Source organism: Oncorhynchus mykiss, chromosome 9 (genome assembly GCF_013265735.2).
Source record: "Oncorhynchus mykiss isolate Arlee chromosome 9, USDA_OmykA_1.1, whole genome shotgun sequence".
Classification (NCBI taxonomy): domain Eukaryota; kingdom Metazoa; phylum Chordata; class Actinopteri; order Salmoniformes; family Salmonidae; genus Oncorhynchus; species Oncorhynchus mykiss.
This window is the reverse complement of record NC_048573.1, coordinates 6,954,712-6,978,688: the sequence shown is the minus strand read 5'-3', so window position 1 is coordinate 6,978,688 and position 23,977 is coordinate 6,954,712. Positions and strand designations below refer to the sequence as shown.

General features: G+C 45.4%; 3 protein-coding genes across 4 annotated transcripts in view; all 3 read left to right on the top strand.

The window, feature by feature from the left end:
* LOC110531367 overlaps positions 1–7,831 on the top strand; it is an 83,398-nt gene extending 75,567 nt beyond the window's left edge. Inside the window, exons 5-6 of the mRNA XM_036989240.1 lie at positions 3,122–4,357; positions 7,671–7,831. Coding sequence (XP_036845135.1) covers positions 3,122–4,357; positions 7,671–7,831 — 1,397 coding nt within the window. The remainder of the gene's footprint in view (positions 1–3,121; positions 4,358–7,670) is intronic.
* Positions 7,832–8,831: 1,000 nt separating this feature from the next.
* Positions 8,832–15,547, top strand: LOC110531380 (zinc finger protein 260-like). Of its 2 annotated transcripts, none has more exons than XM_036987204.1 (3): positions 8,832–9,201; positions 12,803–13,279; positions 13,778–15,547. In XM_036987204.1, the coding sequence occupies exons 1-3, from the start codon at positions 9,036–9,038 to the stop codon at positions 14,890–14,892; spliced, it is 1,758 nt and encodes a 585-aa protein (XP_036843099.1). In that variant the 5' UTR covers positions 8,832–9,035; the 3' UTR covers positions 14,893–15,547. The 2 variants fall into 2 exon arrangements, with proteins under 2 accessions (XP_036843099.1, XP_036843100.1); XM_036987205.1 differs by having other exon boundaries at positions 8,833–9,201; positions 12,803–13,255; positions 13,778–15,546.
* A 5,361-nt stretch (positions 15,548–20,908) lies between these two features.
* On the top strand, positions 20,909–23,697 carry LOC118966154 (uncharacterized protein DKFZp434B061-like). The gene is made up of 3 exons (XM_036989239.1): positions 20,909–20,923; positions 21,072–21,165; positions 21,599–23,697. Exons 1-3 carry the CDS (start codon positions 20,909–20,911, stop codon positions 23,695–23,697), a joined length of 2,208 nt encoding a protein of 735 aa, XP_036845134.1.
* The last annotated feature ends 280 nt before the right edge of the window (positions 23,698–23,977 follow it).

The window sequence follows — 23,977 nt, the reverse complement described above, 5'->3', positions numbered from 1 at the left end:
GTAGCTTCTCTGTGTGTAGAGTAAAGGTGGTCCAGAAGTAGCTTCTCTGTGTGTAGAGTAAAGGGGATCCAGAAGTAGCATCTCTGTGTGTAGAGTAAAGGGGATCCAGAAGTAGCATCTCTGTGTGTAGAGTAAAGGGGATCCAGAAGTAGCATCTCTGTGTGTAGAGTAAAGGGGATCCAGAAGTAGCATCTCTGTGTGTAGAGTAAAGGGGATCCAGAAGTAGCATCTCTGTGTGTAGAGTAAAGGTGGTCCAGAAGTAGCATCTCTGTGTGTAGAGTAAAGGGGATCCAGAAGTAGCATCTCTGTGTGTAGAGTAAAGGGGATCCAGAAGTAGCATCTCTGTGTGTAGAGTAAAGGGGATCCAGAAGTAGCATCTCTGTGTGTAGAGTAAAGGGGATCCAGAAGTAGCATCTCTGTGTGTAGAGTAAAGGGGATCCAGAAGTAGCATCTCTGTGTGTAGAGTAAAGGGGATCCAGAAGTAGCATCTCTGTGTGTAGAGTAAAGGGGATCCAGAAGTAGCATCTCTGTGTGTAGAGTAAAGGGGATCCAGAAGTAGCATCTCTGTGTGTAGAGTAAAGGGGATCCAGAAGTAGCTTCTCTGTGTGTAGAGTAAAGGTGGTCCAGAAGTAGCATCTCTGTGTGTAGAGTAAAGGTGGTCCAGAAGTAGCTTCTCTGTGTGTAGAGTAAAGGTGGTCCAGAAGTAGCTTCTCTGTGTGTAGAGTAAAGGTGGTCCAGAAGTAGCATCTCTGTGTGTAGAGTAAAGGGGATCCAGAAGTAGCATCTCTGTGTGTAGAGTAAAGGTGGTCCAGAAGTAGCATCTCTGTGTGTAGAGTAAAGGGGATCCAGAAGTAGCATCTCTGTGTGTAGAGTAAAGGGGATCCAGAAGTAGCATCTCTGTGTGTAGAGTAAAGGGGATCCAGAAGTAACATCTCTGTGTGTAGAGTAAAGGGGATCCAGAAGTAGCATCTCTGTGTGTAGAGTAAAGGTGGTCCAGAAGTAGCATCTCTGTGTGTAGAGTAAAGGGGATCCAGAAGTAGCATCTCTGTGTGTAGAGTAAAGGTGGTCCAGAAGTAGCATCTCTGTGTGTAGAGTAAAGGTGGTCCAGAAGTAGCATCTCTGTGTGTAGAGTAAAGGTGGTCCAGAAGTAGCATCTCTGTGTGTAGAGTAAAGGGGATCCAGAAGTAGCTTCTCTGTGTGTAGAGTAAAGGGGATCCAGAAGTAGCATCTCTGTGTGTAGAGTAAAGGGGATCCAGAAGTAGCATCTCTGTGTGTAGAGTAAAGGGGATCCAGAAGTAGCATCTCTGTGTGTAGAGTAAAGGGGATCCAGAAGTAGCATCTCTGTGTGTAGAGTAAAGGGGATCCAGAAGTAGCATCTCTGTGTGTAGAGTAAAGGGGATCCAGAAGTAGCATCTCTGTGTGTAGAGTAAAGGGGATCCAGAAGTAGCATCTCTGTGTGTAGAGTAAAGGGGATCCAGAAGTAGCATCTCTGTGTGTAGAGTAAAGGGGATCCAGAAGTAGCATCTCTGTGTGTAGAGTAAAGGGGATCCAGAAGTAGCATCTCTGTGTGTAGAGTAAAGGGGATCCAGAAGTAGCATCTCTGTGTGTAGAGTAAAGGGGATCCAGAAGTAGCATCTCTGTGTGTAGAGTAAAGGGGATCCAGAAGTAGCATCTCTGTGTGTAGAGTAAAGGGGATCCAGAAGTAGCATCTCTGTGTGTAGAGTAAAGGTGGTCCAGAAGTAGCATCTCTGTGTGTAGAGTAAAGGTGGTCCAGAAGTAGCATCTCTGTGTGTAGAGTAAAGGTGGTCCAGAAGTAGCATCTCTGTGTGTAGAGTAAAGGTGGTCCAGAAGTAGCATCTCTGTGTGTAGAGTAAAGGTGGTCCAGAAGTAGCATCTCTGTGTGTAGAGTAAAGGGGATCCAGAAGTAGCATCTCTGTGTGTAGAGTAAAGGGGATCCAGAAGTAGCATCTCTGTGTGTAGAGTAAAGGGGATCCAGAAGTAGCATCTCTGTGTGTAGAGTAAAGGGGATCCAGAAGTAGCATCTCTGTGTGTAGAGTAAAGGGGATCCAGAAGTAGCATCTCTGTGTGTAGAGTAAAGGGGATCCAGAAGTAGCATCTCTGTGTGTAGAGTAAAGGGGATCCAGAAGTAGCATCTCTGTGTGTAGAGTAAAGGGGATCCAGAAGTAGCATCTCTGTGTGTAGAGTAAAGGTGGTCCAGAAGTAGCATCGCTGTGTGTAGAGTAAAGGTGGTCCAGAAGTAGCATCTCTGTGTGTAGAGTAAAGGTGGTCCAGAAGTAGCATCTCTGTGTGTAGAGTAAAGGTGGTCCAGAAGTGTTTTCTCTCTGGTTGCACATTTAACATGCTGATAGAAATAAAACTGTTTTAAGTTTCCCTGCATTAAAGTCCCCGGCCACTAGGAGCGCCGCCTCTGCGTTTTCTTGTTTGCTTATGGTGGAATATGATTACGTCTCTCTGCCGGATCCTACAATCCTTTAAGCCTCTGTGTCTTTCGTCACTGTACGTGGAAAAAAGTCATCTAACCTGGAGTATTCAGTGAGAGGGGGGGGGGGGGGGGGGTGGGGGGGGGGGTGGCTGAGTAAAAAGCATATCTGACATGTGGGAGTCGCGCCATGCACCAAGCAGTCCTATATCCTGTATTCGTAGAGTTTCTTGACTCTCGTTAATAATCACCGAAATGAAAGCTAGACAGTCGGGGAACATCGGAAAAAAAAAAGAAAAAAAACATGCATCAAAGACTATTTTTTAGTATCATTTTGACAGCGAGGAAATATAACACATTTTCCCTGCGGACCTCGTTGAAGACCGAATGAGGCCCCGGGACTAAATGAGGTGGACACCCCTGGTGTAGACTAAAGGAGGTGGACACCCCTGGTGTAGACTAAAGGAGGTGGACACCCCTGGTGTAGACTAAAGGAGGTGGACACCCCTGGTGTAGACTAAATGAGGTGGACACCCCTGGTGTAGACTAAAGGAGGTGGGCACCCCTGGCGTTGGACAGCCAATAAAGCAATTAAAAGATCAGATTTTTAATTCACCTGTATGATTTAAGTGTTCTATTTAATTATGTGGTATATAAATAACATCTGTTCCTTCCCTCCAGACTCCCTGCAGCTCTCTGTCTCTGAAGAGGAGGTTCCCCCTGAGCAGCAGCACTGTGAGCAGGAGTGGAGCCCCAGTCTGGGACAGGAGGACCCAGAGACCAAACAGATTAAAGAGGAACAGGAGGAAGTCAGGACCAGTCAGGAGGAAGAGCAGCTTCAAGGGCTCTTTGATACCAAAGACTCCATATTCACTCCTTCCTGTGTGAAAAGTGAATGTGATCAGGAGGACCCACTTCAGTCCTTGACTCTTCCCCAAACCCAGACTGTGGAGAACAGAGAGAGTGACTCTAAACCAGTGGATCTCACACCCTTTGGAACTGTGACCCACATTAAGGGTCTCAACATTCCCTGTGACCCTCCAGATAATCAAAACAATGCCTCCAGACACAGCTCAGCCGTAAGCAGCTACACAGTAGGACTTGACTACAGTCCACCATTGGTTCCCAGCCCACCATTGGATCCCAGCCCACCATTGGATCCCAGTCCACCATTAGATCCCAGTCCACCATTGGTTCCCAGCCCACCATTGGTTCCCAGTCCACCATTAGATCCCAGCCCACCATTAGATCCCAGTCCACCAGTGGATCCCAGTCCACCATTGGATCCCAGTCCACCATTGAAGAAACACTGTTCCAAACCCAGCACCACATCTAGAAAAACTCACCACTGCCGTGACTGTGGTGCAACGTTTCCTCTGAAAGCTGACCTGCAGAGACATGTGACTCTCACCAGGAAGACACCCAGTGACTGCAGCTTTGGCAATAAACTCAACAACTCCACCTGTAAACTGAAGGCCCATGTCCGACTCTGTCACGGTGGTAAACCCTGTATCTGTCCAGTTTGTGGAAAGACCTTCAAACACAAAGGAATTCTGTCCAGGCACATGAGGATTCACACAGGAGAGAAACCATTTAGCTGTGGTGACTGTGGGAGAAGCTTCAGTCAGAAGGTGAGACTAACTGAACATAAACTCACTCACACAGGAGAGAAACCATTTAGCTGTGGAGACTGCGGGAAAAAATTAAATCGGAAGGGGCACCTAAACATGCACAAACTGATTCACACAGGAGAGAAACCATTTAGCTGTGGTGATTGTGGGAAAGGCTTCAATCGGATGGCAGACCTAAGGAGGCACAAACTGACTCACGCAGGAGAGAAACCATTTAGCTGTGGTGACTGTGAGAAAAGCTTCAATTTCAAGAATAATCTAACCAGGCATAAACTGACTCACACAGGTGAGAAACCTTTTAGCTGTGGTGACTGTGGGAAGAGCTTTAATCAAAAGGGGGACCTGACGAGGCACGAACTGACTCACACAGGAGAGAAACCACATGGCTGCTCCGTCTGTGGTAAAGGATTCACTCAGAAGTCTCATCTGCTGAGGCATGTGGATAAAATCCACAAAGGAAGAAAACAGGACAGAAACTGAAAGAGGAAAGAACATTAGGACTAAGAGTTTGTCTGTCAGGTAAGTGAATAAAAAGGCAGGATGTGTACAAATCTCTTAGGAAGCAACAGCGATATGGCCCTCATCAAATATGCATATGACATGGCTCTGGTTGCTTGCCTGGAGGTCAAGTCCATCTCCAGCAACTCCCAATTCATTGACTGCCTTTTCACGTGGTTTGACAATATCTTAGGAGCTCAGTCTGGGTCTCAACTTACTATTAAGACTCAGAATAGTAGAATACACCAGGTCCAATTTAGACATTTGGTTGTGCATCAGCACTTTGTTTGTCACTGATGGTCACTGAATTAGCGATTTTAGATTGGAAGTTAGTCTAGCCAGCTATCTATCCTTAGTAGTAATCATGGCCAAATAGCGACCGGGCAAGGCACGTTCCTTTTGATAGTCATTCTCACTCAGATGTTATTACAAAATGTGTTTTTTTTTATTGTAGGAAATTATCTTTAAAACTGTAAAATAAAATCTCCTCCCCGTGGCAAAATGGTGGGGGGGCACCCCAACCAAATCTCTTAGGGCCCCAAAAGACTAGAGCCGACCCTGGATTTACTTTCACTGATACTAATGATCGAACACTACAGACTTCCCCTTTTATCACCACCGAAAGAGACACACACAGTGCATTCAGAAAGTATTCAGACCCCTTAACTTTTTCCACATTTTGTGTCACAGCTTTATTCTAAAAATATATCTATACATTTACATTCCTATACATACTCCATAATGACAAAGCTAAAACAGGTCTTTTAGATATATTTGCAAATGTATTAAAACATTTTTTAAAACATACCTTGTTTACATAACTATTCAGACCCTTTGCTATGAGACTCAAAATTGAGCTCAGGTGCGTCTTGTTTCCAATTGGTCATCCTTGATGTTTCTACAACTTGATTGGGAGTCCACCTGTGGTAAAGTCCATTACTTGGACGTGATTTGGAAAGGCACACAGTGGTTCTTCCTTTTAAAAGTTGTGGCGTGCTGCAGAATTGTATGGCACGTTATTTATGTGTCAGCCATTGTTGCCAGAAGGATGCAATATACCACCATCTACCACAAACTACCACAAACTACCACAAACTACCACAAACTACCACAAACTACCACAAACTACCACGGCTCAAAACTTGTAAAGGAAGAAGACCTCTATAAAGGCATAATATACATAAATTCAGTTGATTGGATATGATTTGGAAAGGCACACACCTGTCTATATAAGGTCCCACAGTTGACAGTGCACGTCAGAGCAAAAACCAAGTCGTGCGGTCGAAGGAATTGTCCGTAGATCTCCGAGACAGGATTGTGTCGAGGCACAGATCTGGGGAGGGGTACCAAAAAAACATCTCGAGCATTTTAAGGTCCCCTAAGGACACAGTGGCCTCCATCATTCTTAAATGGAATAAGATACTGAGGATGGACCAATCAGCTTGATGCCGACCCTTAGCAAACATATGTAAAAAATAAAAAAATAAAAAAATGGTTTTGACCAAATACAATGCTATTTCTCTGTAAACAAATTAACAACTGACTTTTAGCATGGTTATAGAGAAGGGCACTCAACATGTACTGCAATGACACAAATGACTGATGATTGGTTGAAAGAAATTGATAATAAGAGGATTGTGGGAGCTGTACTGTTAGATTTCAGTGCAGCCTTTGATATTATTCACCATAACACAAAACAAATAGTGTTTGGGCTTTTGAACTTCTGTCACATCGTCGATTCAGAGCCATCTAATTCTATCTAATAGAGGGTTTTCTTTTAATGGAATTTTTAAACATGTAAAGTGTGGTGTACCGCAAGACAACTCTCTAGGCCCTCTACTAATTTTAAATGTTTCACCAATGACCTGCCACTGGCATTATACAAAGCCTGTGTGTCCATGTATGCTGATGATTCAACCCTATACAGCTAGTGAAATCACTGCAACACTAAACTGAGAGTTGCAGTCCGTTTTTAGAATGGGTGGCCTGTAATAAACTAGTCCTGAACATCTCTAAAACTAAGAGCATTGTAATTTGGTACAAATCACCTCAGCTGAATCTGGTCATGAATAATGTGGCGATTGAGCAAGTTGAGGAGACTAAATTACTTAGTGTTATCTTGGATTGTAAACTGTCATGGTCAATACATTTTGATTCAATGTTTGCGAAGATGGGGAGAGGTCTGTCCGTGATAAAGAGATGCTCTGCTTTTTTGACACCACACTCAACAAATAAAGTCCTGCAGGCTCTAATCTGCTTTCATCTTGATTATTGCTCAGTCATTTTGGTCAGGTGCTGCAAAGAAGGACCTAAAAAAATAGCAGCTGGCCCAGAACAGAGCGGCGCATCTAGCTCTTCACTGTAATCAGGCGGCTAATATCAATAAGATGCATGCCAGTCTCTCTTGGCTAAAAGTACAGGAGAGACTGATTTGCATAATTTCTTGTTTTTATAAGAAACACGAATGTGTTGAAAATTCCAAATCGTTTGAATGGTCAACTTACACACAGCACTGATGCACACACGTACCCCACCAGACATGCCACCAGGGGTCTTTTCACAGTCCCCAAATCCAGAACTAATTTCAAGAAAGCGTACAATATTATATAGTCATAATTGTATGAAACTCCCATCTCAGAAAGCTCAAATGAAAAGCAGACATGGTTTCAAAAAACCTAAAGCAACACCTCAAGACACAAAGCCTCTCCCCTATTTCACCTAGATATTATGTGTGTGTGTATTTCATAACAGATAATGGAGCTCCTAATAAAATGCCCAAAATGTGTTATTATGTCTCCAGAGATATAGGTGGCTGTTTTGGATTTGGAGGGGTGGTAGCATTAAATTATTCAAATGTGTCATGACTTTGTCAATCAGCTTGTTGTTAAATGTATCTTAATTATTGTTTAGTGTTTATGTATCAATATGGACTTTACAAAAATCTACAAACTTGGAATCTGGTCCTAGCTGATTGCACTCAGGCACATCTAAATGCTGCATAGATCATAGAGATCTTGAATTAATCTGAATGATTCAGGTGTTCTATTTACTTCTGTGGTATATACTGCAGATTACCTCTACCCTCGTCTCTGTCCCTCCAGACTCCCTGCAGCTCTCTGTCTCTGAAGAGGAGGTTCCCTCTGAGCAGCAGCATTGTGAGCAGGAGTGGAGCCCCAGTCTCGGGCAGGAGGACCCAGCCACCACACAGATTAAAGAGGAACAGGAGGAACTCAGGACCAGTCAGGAGGAAGAGCAGATTTAAGAGCTGGGGCCTGATATCACTGAGTTTAATTTCACTCCTTCCTGTGTGAAAAGTGAATGTGATCAGGAGGACCCACTTCACTGATGGACTCTTCCCCAAACCCAGACTGTGAAGAACAGAGAGAGTGAGAGAGACTCAGCAGCAACCCACCATTAGATCCCAGCCCACCATTAGATCCCAGCCCACCAGTCCACCATTGGATCCCAACTCACCAGCCCACCATTGGATCCCAACCCACCATTGGATCCCAGCCCACCATTAGATCCCAACCCACCATTGGATCCCAACCCACCATTGGATCCCAGCCCACCATTAGATCCCAACCCACCATTAGATCCCAGCCCACCATTGGATCCCAGTCCACCATTGGATCAGAACCCCCCAATGGGGAAACCCTACACCTGGCCCTTTTATGACAAGACCTTCAAACATCTGTCCACAAAGAGAGAAAAACTGAAAATATAAATAATATCTTCGTTCAGAAGATGGGAATAAAAAGGCAGGATGTGAACAACACTCTTAGGAAAGTAACTCCAGACCATTCATACTGTGGGTCTCAGATAAATACATATACTGTACCACGGACTTAATGTTGTAAAACAGTGTATGTAAATAAAGTTTGATTTGATTTGAATGATGACGAAATTATCAAACAGTACAGAGTATTTTAGGAAATTCACAGTTCTGCTGTTCAAAGTCTGATTAATTTTTCCCTTCGTTAGAAACAGCAATATCTGGTCATTTGATTTAGGTCAGGCTGATGTAATTAATACATGAAATGAAAAACATTTCCAGAAAATGTATCCTTGCGTGTATCCAAGAGTATTTCTCATAAATTCTGACCTAATGCTGCTCATTCATCATGTTGATTTAATCTTGTATGGAGTAATGATAAACTGTTGCCTCCTGGGGAAGAATAGATTCTCCCAGATCATCCTATACTTATGATAACCACTATTTGTCTACATGTAGTCGGCGTTCTCCTTTACTACTGGTCTGTAGGCTGCCTTGCACAGTAAACTCCCATCCAGCTGGCGGCCCTGTTGTGTTTCTGGGTTCGTCACCAACTAGAACGTCCCAAGATTCCTTGACTAGAACACGGAAGTAGGATTGGAAACGAGTTATTTTTTCTGTTCCTTGTGTTGAGTAAAGAAAGACATACTGACTCAACTCAACAGGCTACCCATCTCTAATTTGACAGAAAATGTCTAAACTACAGATGTTGTGTGTGTTTTTAAATGATCGTTTATCGGCGGCTGCTGTGGATATTTTTGGTGCAGTTGAGAAAACGGTAGTGGAGTACCAGGAGGAGAATGATCGGCTACGGAGACTGCTGCGGAGGACACCAGAGATACAACTATGTCGAATAGGTTCGTATGTAGATACTGATAGCTAGCTATAGTTATACTTTATTGATAAACTGTTAACTGATCACCATTTCATACACGTTTAAAAATTAGTTTTTAAACATACCGGGCATGGATAAAAACATTGTCATAAAAACAGGAAGTGATTTTAATTTATAATTCAAAATGTATACACTTTAGAAATACGTAGCTTATCTTCAAATACTGAGAAGTAATTGAAAATGGATTCTAGGTTTTAATTATTGAATTGGCATTATAGTTAACCTAGTCTTGAATTTACTGGCTTAAAAATTCAAATTGATGTCTGAACCCTGATAGAGCCCCACAGTGAGTGTGTAATAATACCCATAAAACCTAGCGGTCAAACAGGGAAATGGTTTCAATCGTTTTTCCACCATTCATTTTTCATTTTAGAAACACTTACAAAAAGGATTTTGTTTAATGTAGGCTTACCCCGGTGTGACGTTTTGATAACTATGTAAATCTCTCTCAGACAAGGGGACTTTTATCAATGTTTTCGTCACTGGCGGTCAGTGCTGTTAAAGATGGAGGACAGACAGCGACACATTTAATACCGCCTTGCGGACTCTTGACTGCATCTAGCTGATCTAGGGTGTAATCATTTGTCCAACAGTTGCAAACAAGAGTTTCTATTGGACAAATTCAGGTATGTTTATCCCTGTTCTGTTTGCTTCTGTTTAATAAATGTTTTTCAACAGAATCTGCAGAATGAATAAACCCCTGATTACACGCAAATGCAGTTCACTTCCGTAGCAGCAACATACAAACAGTAAGATCACTTTGAACACTGTAGCTATAATTCCTACTCGCTTTTACGTGCTCTCACGGTTTCCTTTCAGTGCACAACACATCAGCTGTCTTGTGACCATAAATATTTCTAAGCCAAACCTTCATATCATAACAGCTACACACAGCCTACATTGCCAACATTATTAGCTAACGTCATAGTCAACATAGCTACTAGAGCTAACACGTTAGTAAACCCTCTACAATCATGCAGTACAGTGTAGTCAGCAAGCAGTTTAGCAGTTACACCGGAGGACCCCAGTGGTAGTACATTTATAAAAACAAAAGCTTACCTTGACTTGGAAGAGTTCCAGTGTTGGATAGCCAGCTAGCTAACATAGCATCCCTCTCTGTTGGATAGCCATAGCCAGCTAGCTAACATAGCATCCCTCTCTGTTGGATAGCCATAGCCAGCTAGCTAACATAGCATCCCTCTGTTTGAGCCAGGTGTTTGAGTAGGCTAAACTAGCTAGCAACATTAGCAAGCTATGTAACTGAAGTTAAATAAATAAATAATGAAATATAGCCAGCTAGCTAATGTAACAGTGTTGCTTCTGTCCCTCTCCTCGCCCCAACCTGGGCTTGAATCATGGACCCTCTGAACACATCAACTGGGGGGGCAACCCAGTGAAGGACCTCGGCGTTACTCTGCCTCCCACGTTACTCTGGACCCTGATCTCTTATTTGAAGAACATATCAAGACTGTTTCAAGGACAGCTTTTTTCCATCTACGTAACGTTGCAAAAATCAGACACTTTCTGTCCAAAAATGATGCAGAAGAATTAATCCATGCTTTTGCCACTTCTAGGTTAGACTACTGCAATGCTCTACTTTCCGGCTACCCGGATAAAGCACTAAATTAACTTCAGTTAGTGCTAAATACGGCTGCTAGAATCCTGACTAGAACCAAAAGATTTGATCATATTATATATATATATAGTCACTGGCTTACCTCTTTCTGTCGTAACCGGCCACAGCCGGGAGGTCCATGGGGCGACACACAATTGGCCTAGCGTCGTCCGGGTTAGGGAGGGATTGGTCGGTAGGGATGTCCTTGTCTCATCGCGCACCAGCGACTCCTGTGGCGGGCCGGACGCAGTGCGCGCTAACCAAGGTTGCACGGTGTTTCCTCCGACACATTGGTGCGGCTGGCTTCCGGGTTGGATGCGCGCTGTGTTAAGAAGCAGTGCGGCTTGGTTTGGTTGTGTATCGGAGGATGCGTGACTTTCAACCTTCGTCTCTCCTGAGCCCGTACGAGAGTTGTAGTGATGAGACAAGGGGAGAAAAAGGGGTAAAATAAAAAAATAAAAAGACTATCCAAAAAGAAAAAAAAATGTTAAACCATTTTAATGAAATTCACTGAGGAGGATGAGCCTCCACTGATATTCAGCTCTATTTACGCTCAGATTCGAAAAATGCTAATTAGCATGTAATTAGACATCATGCGGAACTACAAATCCCAGCAAGCGCCTGCACGTCATCTATAGCTGACTTCTTTTCTCACAGGTATTTTGTCATTTTAACATTTTAAAACTAGTACAAGACAGTTCACGAAATTGTTAATTTAAATACATTTTTGCCAGTTTATTCATTACTACATTTAGATGACGTTAGATAGTTAGTTAGTCCATAGACTTTTTTTATTACTTTGCCTCGATTCGGCAGTCCCGTCCAGATCATTATGGTGTTTGTAGTTCTTTGTGTTTGTAGTTCTTTGTGTTTGTAGTTCTTTGTGTTTGTAGTTCTTTGTGTTTGTAATTCTTTATGTTTGTAGTTCTTTATGATAGCCACATCAGGAGCTGATTAGCATTTCATTTTTGGGTAGTAAATATAGGCGAATATATTAATTAAAGTCACCTTGTCCTGGAGAGATTTACACGGTTATCAAAATGTCATGGCAGGGTAGCCTAGTGGTTAGAGCGTTGGACTAGTAACCGGAAGGTTGCAAGTTCAAATCCCCGAGTTGACAAGGTACAAATCTGTCGTTCTGCCCCTGAACAGGCAGTTAACCCACTGTTCCTAGGCCATCATTGAAAATAAGAATTTGTTCTTCTTGCCTAGTTAAATAAAGGAGAAAAAAAAATGTAAGTCATTGTAAAGGGTAAGACTCCTTATTTTAAGTCATTGTAAAGGGTAAGACTCCTTATTTTAAGTCATTGTAAAGGGTAAGACTCCTTATTTTAAGTCATTGTAAAGGGTAAGACTCCTTATTTTAAGTCATTGTAAAGGGTAAGCCTCCTTATTTTAAGTCATTGTAAAGGGTAAGACTCCTTATTTTATGTCATTGTAAAGGGTAAGCCAACACGAAACACAGCCCTTATTTTATTGTAAAATCCCCTATGGGGAAAAATGAATGGTGGAAAAACGATTAAAACCATTTCCTTGTTTGACCGTTTTATGGTTTTAACTTATACTGTGGTTATTTGGTATTTTATTAGGATTCCCATTAGCTGTTGCAAATTCATCAGCATTTTTAAAAGGCACACGTAGCCTACATCAATATATCAATACATAGACACAAACTATCAAATAGGGGAGACACGTTATGAGGTGTTGCTTTCTGTTTTCTAAAACAGGTTTGCTGTTCACTTGAGACATTTGAGATGGAACGGAGTTCGATGCAACAATGGCTCTTTATAATACTGATCGCTTTCTTGAATTTGTTCTGGATTTGGGGACTGTGGTAACCTCTGTATCCAGGCTGTATAGCTGGGTAACCTCTGTATCCAGGCTGTATAGGTAACCTCTGTATCCAGGCTGTATAGGTAACCTCTGCTCCTCTTCTCTGTCCCTCCAGAACCCGTGCAGCTCTCTGTCTCTGAAGAGGAGGTCACCTCTGAGCAACAGCACTGTGAGCAGGAGTGGAGCCCCAGTCTGGGGCAGAAGGACCCAGAGACCAAACAGATTAAAGAGGAACAGGAGGAAGTCAGGACCAGTCAGGAGGAAGAGCAGCTTCAAGGGGTGGAGCCTGATATCATAGAGTTCATATTTACTCCTCCTTGTGTGAAAAGTGAATGTGATCAGGAGGACCCACGTCAAGATCCCATACTTGCTGAACACCCAACTCTCAGTCCACCTAAAATGTCTAAATTACAGTTGTTTCAAGAGTTTTTAAATGAGCGTTTAACGGCGTTTGCTGCTGTGGAGATTTCCGGGGAATTTGCGAAAGCAGTAGCAGAGTACCAGGAAGAGAATGATCGGCTACGGAGACTGCTGCGGATCACACCGGAGATTAAACTATGTAGAATAGGTTTGTATGTACAGAAACTGAAAGGTGAATAATGTGGGGCCACAGGTGGCCTATCGAATCCCCGAGCCGACTAGGTGAAAAATCTGTGCAAGGCACTTAACCCTCATGTCTCCTGTAATTGTTGGAGATAAGAGCGTCTGAGTTCCAGCGCTGTGTATTTGATCTGTACATGTGCGAACAGCAGCAGTTCAATACTCTCTCTCTCTTTTGTGCAAGTGAAGTGAGTTCGGGAACAACTGAAAATATCTTAGTTTGAAATTGTTTTCAAATAGAAACTTTATCGGTCTGAGAAATCTTTCAGATTATTAGGACGTGTACAAGCTTTATTAAAATATCAAGTTTGGGAGCAGTAAAACTATTTATCTGTATCGTACATTATTTTAGCTCCTGACATTATTTAGGATCAATGCCAATAAAGAAATGTTCAATTAAAAAATAATTGAGATCTATAATTCACATTTGTGATTCAAGTGTTCTATTTAATTGTGTGGTATATAAATAACCTCTGCTCCTTCCCTCCAGACTCCCTGCAGCTCTCTGTCTCTGAAGAGGAGGTTCCCCCTGAACAGCAGCACTGTGAGCAGGAGTGGAGCCCCAGTCTGGGGCAGGAGGACCCAGAGCCCACACAGATTAAAGAGGAACTCGGGACCAATCAGGAGGAAGAGCAGCTTCAAGGGCTCTTTGATACCAAAGACTCCATATTCACTCCTTCCTGTGTGAAAAGTGAATGTGATCAGGAGGACCCACTTCAGTCCTTGACTCTTCCCCAAACCCAGACTGTGGAGAACAGAGAGAGTCATTCTAAACCAGTGGATCCCAAGCCTTTGTCCAAGCACATGAGGATTCACACAGGAGAGAAACCATTTATCTGTGGTGACTGTGGGAAGAGCTTTATTCGCAAGGCGCACCTAACCAGGCATAAACTGACTCACACAGGAGAGAAACCATTCTCCTGTGGTGACTGTGGGAAGAGCTTCCGTCTCAAAGGGAACCTAACCACTCATAAACTGACTCACACCAGAGAGAAATCATTTAGCTGTGGTGACTGTGGGAAGAGCTTCCGTCTCAAAGGGAACCTAACCACTCATAAACTGACTCACACAGGAGAGAAACCATTTAGCTGTGGTGACTGTGGGAAAAGCTTCAATCGTAAGGTGAGCCTAACTGAACATAAATTGACTCACACAGGAGAGAAACCATTTAGCTGTGGTGACTGTGGGAAAAGCTTCATTCGGAAGGTGCATCTAACTGAACATCAACTGACTCACACAGGGGAGAAACCATTCACCTGTGATGACTGTGGGAAAAGATTTATTCAGAAGAGGGACCTGAGGAGACATATACTGATTCACACAGGAGAGAAACCATTCACCTGTGGTGACTGCGGGAAAAGCTTCAATCGAAAGGGGCATCTAACCATGCATAAACTGACTCACACAGGAGAGAAACCATTCACCTGTGGTGACTGTGGGAAAAGCTTCAATCGAAAGGGGCACCTAACCATGCATAAACTGACTCACACAGGAGAGAAACCATTCACCTGTGGTGACTGTGGGAAGAGCTTTATTCAGAGGAGGGACCTAAGGAGGCATATACTGATTCACACAGGAGAGAAGCTATTTAGCTGTGTTGACTGAGGAAAAAACTTCAATCAGAAACAACATGGCTGCTTAGTCTGATAATATATTAATTCAGAAGACTAATCTGCTAACACGTGAAAAACATCCACAAAGACTGTAAATGAGGACACAGAGAGGAGACTAAGAGTATTGAGATACACCCAAGATCCCCTGTGGACCAACTCTAACTGGTCCTCCTGATCCTGCTCAGTCCAATGTCACAGTAATTATATAATGGGACTGTTGTCTGAACCTAACAGGCAATGTTGCTGCTCTTTGTGTATGAAATGGACAATTTGCAGTTCAGACAACCACCAGTTTTTAGGTGAACAACTGAGGGATGATGTTGGAGAGTTGTGAACACTCAATGTCGTAGTCCGACATGGATATAAGATGTCCAGATCAGATGCAGGTTGCCCAATAGGCGGCCCGTGGGGGATTTATTTGGCCCCCAAGTTTTCTGAGCAAAACAAGATAATATATAGAATTTTATTTTTTTGGTTCGTTGGATATTTATTTTATTAAGTGCCAGTAGAAGGCACTCTTTCCTCTGGTCTAAAAACATATCCCAATGCCCCAGGGCAGTGATTGGGGACACTGCCCTGTGTAGGGTGCCGTCTTTCGGATGGGACGTTAAACAGGTGTCCTGACTCTCTGAGGTCATTAAAGATCCCATGGGACTTATTGTAAGAGTAGGGGTTAACCCCGGTGTCCTGGCTAAATTCCCAATCTGGCCCTCAAACTATCACGGTCACCTAATAATCCCCAGTTTACAATTGGCTCATTCATCCCCCTCCTGTCCCCTGTAACTATTCCCCAGGTCGTTGCTGCAAATGAGAATGTGTTCTCAGTCAACTTACCTGGTAAAATAACAGATAAATAAAAAATACAATTAATTTAGGGGGATCTGTTCCCACGTGTAAATAGATTTACAGTACCAGTCAAAAGTTTTAGAACACCTACCATACATTTTAGAATAATAGTGAAGACATCAACACTAGGAAATAATACATATGGAATCATGTAGTAACCAAAAAAGTGTTAAACAAAGCTAAATATATTTTATATTTGAGATTCTTCAATGTAGCCCCCCTTTGCCTTGATGACAGCTTTGCACACTTGGCATTCTCTCAACCAGCTTCATGAGTTAGTCACCTGGAATGCATTTCAATTAACAGGTGGGACTTGTTCATTTGTGGATTATCTCTGCTTGTGTGGTTCCCACCGTGAAGCATGGAGGTGTTGGGGTGTTTTGCTGGTTACACTGTCAGTGATTTATTTAGAATTTAAGGCACACTTAACCAGCATGGCTACCACAGCATTCTGCAGTTATACGCCATCCCATCTAGTTTCGCTTAGTGGGACTATCATTTGTTTTTCGACAGGACAATGACACAACACACCTCCAGGCTGTGTAAGGGCTATTTGACCAAGAATGAGAGTGAGGGAGTGCTGCATCAGATGACCTGGCCTCCACAATCACCCGACCTCAATCCAATTGAGATGGTTTGGGATGTGTTGGACCGCAGAGTGAAGGGAAAGCAGCCAACAAGTGCTCAGCATATGTGGGAACTCCTTCAAGACGGTTGGAAAAACATTCCATGTGAAGCTGGTTGAGAGAATGCCAAGAGTGCAAAGCTGTCTTCAAGGCAAAGGGTGTCTACTCTGAAGAATCTAAAATATATTTTGATTTGTTTAACACTTTTTGGTTACTACATGATTCCAGATGTGTTATTTCATTGTTTTGATGTCTTCACTATTATTCTACAATGTAGAAAATAGTCAAATCTAGAAAAACCCTTGAATGAGTAGGTGTTCTAAAACTTTTGACTGGTACTGTATGTGTGATCATATCAACTAGCTCTCTCATGTTAGAATGTTTCTTAAATGTAAAATTGGGAAGTTGCTGTGTACGTAAAATATGGAAGTGTTTGAGGTTAAGTTTAGGTATTAATGCTGCATGGTTAAGGTTAGGTATTAATGCTGAATGGTTAAGGTAAGGGTTAAGGTTTGGGATAGGCTTAAAACATCACAGAATTCCAACTTGTAAACCTTTGGAATCAGCGGCAGATGCCTTCTCCCATCCGCCATCCCCGTCCACAACCCAAACCTACTTGAAGGTAACATCGCTCACTGTTGCCTCTAGTGGCCAGTTTCCACATCATCCTGACATGCATGGCAGTCGAATGCTGATTTGTGTCACAGGTAACCTGGCTGGATCTTATCCCCAGTGTTATCATGGTTTGAAATTATTCTTATACTATATCTGTTCGGTATTCTTGCGGTCAATTTGAAGTGTACAAATGTATAACTATGTTCCGTCCCCCGGCTGACATGCTTGCTGAGTGGCAAGAAGAGTCTCCATTAGGGTTGCAAAGCTACCGGTAATTTACTGAAGTTACTGGAATCTTCAGTAATTTTGGTAGTTAACAGAAAATCTATGGTAATCTATTGTAACTTTGGTATTTTAAACTTTGCATTTTGTATTAATATATATATATATACTGTTCATTCATATCTGTGTCCATATTATTATGAGTTTCTAGTAGATCGACCTTATGGGTCAAGAGGTAATAGTCCAATTAATAAAATAAATAAAAAACATCTTATCAACAATGGCATTTTTTTTTCTCCAATTAACAACTCTTCCAACTATTGACTGTTCACAACTGTCATCAGTTTGACGCCAAAACATTGACAACAAATACATATTAAAATAAATAAAATATTGAAATATAAAGGATAAGTGTGCTGAAACGCTCATATTAAAACACCATGTTGTTGATTTTTATTCAGGATAATGTTTAACAAGCATTGTCATTATATTTTATATTTACATGTTTTTATTTTTTTATTATTTAATTTATTTAAATATCATTTAATGATAAGGCAACACAGAGGGCCAGAGATGATGATAAAATTACAGAAATCTGCTTATTTTATTCTCTGTCCTCACTAGACGACCAGTTTTGTTAGCCTTTAGCCGTACCCTCATCCTACTCCTCCTCTGTTCCTCGGGTGATGTGGAGGTTAACCCAGGTCCTGCGTGTCCCCAGGCGCTCTCATTTGTTGACTTCTGTAACCGTAAAGGCCTTGGTTTCATGCATGTTAACATCAGAAGCCTCCTCCCTAAATTTGTTTTACTCACTGCTTTAGCACACTCCACCAACCCTGATGTCCTTGCCGTGTCTGAATCCTGACTTAGGAAGGCCAACAAAAATTCTGAGATTTCAATCCCCAACTACAACATTTTCCGTCAAGATAGAACTGCCAAAGGGGGAGGAGTTGCAATCTACTGCAGAGATAGCCTGCAAAGTTCTGTCATACTTTCCAGGTCTATGCCCAAACATTAATTTTAAAAATTAATCTCTCCAGAAATAAGTCTCTCACTGTTGCCGCCTGTTATAGACCCCCCCCCCCCCCTCAGCTCCCAGCTGTGCCCTGGACACCATATGTGAATTGATTTCCCCCAGTCTATCTTCAGAGTTCGTTCTGTTGGGTGACCTAAACTGGGATATGCTTAACACCCCAGCATTCCTACAATCTAAGCTGCATGCCCTCAATCTCACACAAATTATCAAGGAACCTATCATGTACAACCCTAAATCCGTAAACATGGGCACCCTCATAGATATTATCCTGACCAACTTGCCCTCCAAATACACCTCTGCTGTTTTCAATCAGGATCTCAGCGATCACTGCCTCATTGGCTGCATCCGCTATGGGTCCACGGTCAAACAACCACCCCTCATCACTGTCAAACGCTCCCTAAAACACTTCTGTGAGCAGGCCTTTCTAATCGACCTGGCCCGGGTATCCTGGAAGGATATTGACCTCATCCCGTCGGTAGAGGATGCCTGGTCGTTCTTTAAAAGTAATTTCCTCACCTTCTTAAATAAGCATGCCCCTTTCAAAAAATGTAGAACTAAGAACAGATACAGCCCCTGGTTCACTCCAGACCTGACTGCCCTCGACCACCACAAAAACATCCTGTGGCGGACTGCAGTAGCATCGAATAGTCCCCGTGATATGCAACTTTTCAGGGTAGTCAGGAATCAATACTCTCAATCAGTCAGGAAAGCAGAGGCTAGCCTTTTCAAACAGAAATTTGCATCCTGTAGCTCTAACTCCAAAAAGTTTTGGGACACTGTAAAGTCCATGGAGAATAAGAGCACCTGCTCCCAGCTGCCCACTGCACTGAGGCTAGGAAAAACACTGTTGCCACTGATAAATCCATGATAATCGATTTCAATAAGCATTTCTCTACGACTAGCCATGCTTTCCCCCCGCAGCTACCCCCCGCAGCTACCTGCCCAAGCCTCCCCAGCTTCTCCTTCACCCAAATCCAGATAGCAGATGTTCTGAAAGAGCTGCAAAACCTGGACCAGTACAAATCAGTTGGGCTAGACAATCTGGACCCTTTCTTTCTAAAATGATCTGCCGCCATTGTTGCAACCCCTATTACCAGTCTGTTCAATCTCTCTTTCATATCGTTCGAGATCCCTAAAGATGGGAAAGCTGTCACGGTCATCCCCCTCTTCAAAGGGGGAGACACTCTAGACCCAAACTGTTATAGACCTATATCCTGCCTTTCTAAAGTCTTCGAAAGCCAAGTTCATAAACAGATCGCTGACCATTTCGAATCCCGCCATACCTTCTCCGCTGTGCAATCTGGTTTCCGAGCTGGTCACGGGTGCACCTCCGCGACGCTCAAGGTACTAAACTGGAGGGCCTGTTGTCCGGACCTCTGGCAGTCTCTATGGGGGTACCACAGGGTTCAATTCTCGGGCTGACCCTTTTCTCTGTATATATCAACGATGTCGCTCTTGCTGAGGATGATTCCCTGATCCACCTCTACGCAGACGACACCATTCTCTATACATCTGGCCCTTCTTTGGAAACTGTGTTTACAAACCTCCAAACGAGCTTCAATGCCATACAACACTCCTTCCGTGGCCTCCAACTGCTCAAATTCATGCTTTTCAACCGATCACTGCCCGCACCAGCCCGCCCGACTAGCATCACTACTCTGGAAGGTTCTGCCTTAGGATATGTGGACAACTACAAATACCTAGCTGTCTGGTTAGACTGTAAACTCTCCTTCCAGACTCATATCTCCAATCTCTCCAATCTCCAATCCAAAATTAAATCTAGAATCGTCTTCCTATTTCACAACAAAGCCACCTCCACTCACACCACCAAACATACCCTCGTAAAACTGATCCTCGACTTCGGCGATGTCATTTACAAAATAGCCTCCAACACTACTAAACAAACTGGATGTAGTCTATCACAGTGCAATCCGTTTTGTCACCAAAGCCCCAAAAACTACCCACCACTGCGACCTGTATTCTCTCGTCGGCTGGCCCTCGCTACATATTCGTCGCCAGATCATCTATAAGTCTTTGCTAGGTAAAGCTCCGCCTTATCACTGGTCACGATAACAACACCCACCCGTAGCACACGCTCCAGCAGGTGTATCTCACTGGTCATCCCCAAAGCCAACTCCCCCTTTGGCCGCCTTTCCTTCCAGTTCTCTGCTGCCAATGTCTGGAACGAATTGCAAAAATCGCTGAAGTTGGAGACATATCTCCCTCACTAACTTTAAACATCAGCTATCTGAGCAGCTAACTGATCACTGCAGCTGTACACAGCCCATCTGTAAATAACCCAATCTACCTACCTCATCCCCATATTGTTTTTATTTACTTTTTTGCTCTTTTGCACAACAGTATTTCTACTTGCACATCATCATCAGCACATCTATCACTCCAGTGTTAATTTGCTGAATTGTAACTACTATGGCCTATTTATTGCCTTACCTCCTCACGCCATTTGCACACACTATATATATACTTTTTCTATTGTGTTATTGACTGAGCCCTTGTTCATTCCATGTGTAACTCTATGTTGTTGTTTGTGTCGCACTGCTTTGCCTTATCTTGGCCATGTCGCAGTTGTAATTGAGAACTTGTTCTCAACTGGCCTACCTGGTTAAATAAAGGTGAAATAAAAAACAAACACTTGTAATAATATGAAGTACCCAAAAGTACCACTAGATGGGCCGAACAGACTCACATTGCATGGCGAGCACTGTTTCTGCAGCATTTTGCCTGGCGGGTGGGCGGGGCCGGCCTTTGCCTTTTGCTCTGGTGATGCATTCTACTGGATGATTGGCTGGTCTGTGCCCCGCCCAGGGAACAGGCCACAACGGACACGAGGATCCTCTTGAACCACAGAGTTCTGGGCCTCACCCTGGAGGAGAAGACTCACCTGACAACCTCACAGAAGGTGATTTACCTCCGGATGTCCGTAGACTCAAATGTTTTATTTAACAAGTCCGTTAAGAACAAATTCTTATTTACAATGACGGACTACCCCGGCCAAACCCGGACGACGCTGGGCCAATTGTGCGCCGCACTATGGGACTCCCAATCACAGCGTGGAATCGAACCAGGGTCTGTAGTGACACCTCTAGCACTGAGATGCAGTGCCTTAGACCGCTACGCCGCTCATGAGGGCTCTTCTCCCTCAGGTGAGAGTAACAAAATCCTATCCTACCTCAACCGTTTCTGGCTCGGACCAGCTGTTAAGAGTGCCAACAGTTACTCAGCCTACTGACGGTGGCTTCACTGTTGGTTCCACTGGCCACTCTCCGTCTCGGGCCACTCTCCGTCTCGGGCCACTCGGGCCACTCTCCATCTCAGGCCACTCTCCTTCTCAGGCCACTCTCCGTCTCGGGCCACTCTCCGTCTCGGGCCACTCTCCGTCTCGGGCCACTCTCCGTCTCGGGCCACTCTCCTTCTCGGGCCACTCTCCTTCTCGGGCCACTCTCCGTCTCGGGCCACTCTCCGTCTCGGGCCACTCTCCGTCTCAGGCCACTCTCCGTCTCAGGCCACTCTCCGTCTCAGGCCACTCTCCGTCTCGGGCCACTCTCCGTCTCTGGCCACTCGGGCCACTCTCCGTCTCAGGCCACTCTCCGTCTCAGGCCACTCTCCGTCTCAGGCCACTTTCCCTCTCAGGCCTCTGAGGCCACTCTCCGTCTCAGGCCACTCTCCGTCTCAGGCCACTCTCCGTCTCGGGCCACTCTCCGTCTCTGGCCACTCGGGCCACTCTCCGTCTCAGGCCACTCTCCGTCTCAGGCCACTCTCCGTCTCAGGCCACTTTCCCTCTCAGGCCTCTGAGGCCACTCTCCGTCTCAGGCCACTCTCCGTCTCAGGCCACTCTCCGTCTCGGGCCACTCTCCGTCTCGGGCCACTCTCCGTCTCGGGCCACTCTCCGTCTCGGGCCACTCTCCGTCTCTGGCCACTCGGGCCACTCTCCGTCTCAGGCCACTCTCCGTCTCAGGCCACTCTCCCTCTCGGGCCTCTCAGGCCACTCTCCGTCTCAGGCCACTCTCCGTCTCAGGCCACTCTCCGTCTCGGGCCACTCTCCGTCTCAGGCCACTCTCCGTCTCAGGCCACTCTCCGTCTCGGGCCACTCTCCGTCTCGGGCCACTCTCCGTCTCAGGCCACTCTCCGTCTCAGGCCACTCTCCGTCTCAGGCCACTCTCCGTCTCAGGCCTCTCAGGCCACTTTCCCTCTCAGGCCTCTGAGGCCACTCTCCGTCTCGGGCCACTCTCCGTCTCAGGCCACTCTCCGTCTCGGGCCACTCTCCGTCTCGGGCCACTCTCCGTCTCAGGCCACTCTCAGTCTCAGGCCACTCTCCGTCTCGGGCCACTCTCCGTCTCAGGCCACTCTCCGTCTCAGGCCACTCTCCGTCTCAGGCCACTCTCCGTCTCAGGCCTCTCAGGCCACTTTCCCTCTCAGGCCTCTGAGGCCACTCTCCGTCTCAGGCCACTCTCCGTCTCAGGCCACTCTCCGTCTCAGGCCACTCTCCGTCTCAGGCCTCTCAGGCCACTTTCCCTCTCAGGCCTCTGAGGCCACTCTCCGTCTCAGGCCACTCTCCGTCTCAGGCCACTCTCCGTCTCAGGCCACTCTCCGTCTCAGGCCACTCTCCGTCTCGGGCCACTCTCTGTCTCAGGCCACTCTCCGTCTCGGGCCACTCTCCGTCTCAGGCCACTCTCCGTCTCAGGCCACTCTCCGTCTCAGGCCACTCTCCGTCTCGGGCCACTCTCCGTCTCGGGCCACTCTCCGTCTCGGGCCACTCTCCGTCTCGGGCCACTCTCCGTCTCGGGCCACTCTCCCTCTCGGGCCACTCTCCGTCTCGGGCCACTCTCCGTCTCGGGCCACTCTCCGTCTCGGGCCACTCTCCGTCTCAGGCCGCTCTCCGTCTCAGGCCACTCTCCGTCTCGGGCCACTCTCCGTCTCGGGCCACTCTCCGTCTCGGGCCACTCTCCGTCTCGGGCCACTCTCTGTCTCGGGCCACTCTCCGTCTCAGGCCACTCTCCGTCTCTGGCCACTCGGGCCACTCTCCGTCTCTGGCCACTCTCCGTCTCTGGCCACTCGGGCCACTCTCCGTCTCTGGCCACTCTCCGTCTCAGGCCACTCTCCGTCTCAGGCCACTCTCCGTCTCAGGCCACTCTCCGTCTCGGGCCACTCTCCGTCTCGGGCCACTCTCCGTCTCGGGCCACTCTCCGTCTCGGGCCACTCTCCGTCTCGGGCCACTCTCCGTCTCGGGCCACTCTCCGTCTCGGGCCACTCTCCGTCTCGGGCCACTCTCCGTCTCTGGCCACTCTCCGTCTCAGGCCACTCTCCGTCTCAGGCCACTCTCCGTCTCAGGCCACTCTCCATCTCAGGCCACTCTCCGTCTCGGGCCCTCGAGCCCCTAGAGTCGATGTCTTTAAAGCACCTATCCATATCTGTTGGCTGTTACCTCCACTAAGAGGGTGTGACCTTTGATGCTTTTTCAGTGAGCACTGAAAGGGACCCGACGAGGAGTATCATCCTCAGTCTTAACCCCTCATTTTTGCTAAAAGGTCCTGTCTGACAGACATGTGAACTTTACATTTGTCCTGCAGCTGCGTGTGAGCTGGGTGTTTCTGCCAGTGTGCTGTGCCCGGTCAGGCACACAGGCAATATGACAGTCTGATCCTCTTCATTTTTGCTATGGTGGTGAGAGAGTTCTGGGCCAGAGCCTATCGAAGCAGAGAACCTCACATTGG

What these genes read in the sequence shown, in the direction of transcription:
- LOC110531380 (XM_036987204.1), top strand. Translation starts at nt 9,036, where the DNA reads ATGTCTAAACTACAGATGTTGTGTGTGTTTTTAAATGATCGTTTATCG. An exon ending in GATACAACTATGTCGAATAG is followed by an intron (nt 9,202 to 12,802) that starts GTTCGTATGTAG and finishes CTGTCCCTCCAG; the next exon opens with AACCCGTGCAGCTCTCTGTC. An exon ending in GTATGTACAGAAACTGAAAG is followed by an intron (nt 13,280 to 13,777) that starts GTGAATAATGTG and finishes CCTTCCCTCCAG; the next exon opens with ACTCCCTGCAGCTCTCTGTC.
- LOC118966154 (XM_036989239.1), top strand. An exon ending in ACCTGACAACCTCACAGAAG is followed by an intron (nt 21,166 to 21,598) that starts GTGATTTACCTC and finishes TCTCCTTCTCAG; the next exon opens with GCCACTCTCCGTCTCGGGCC.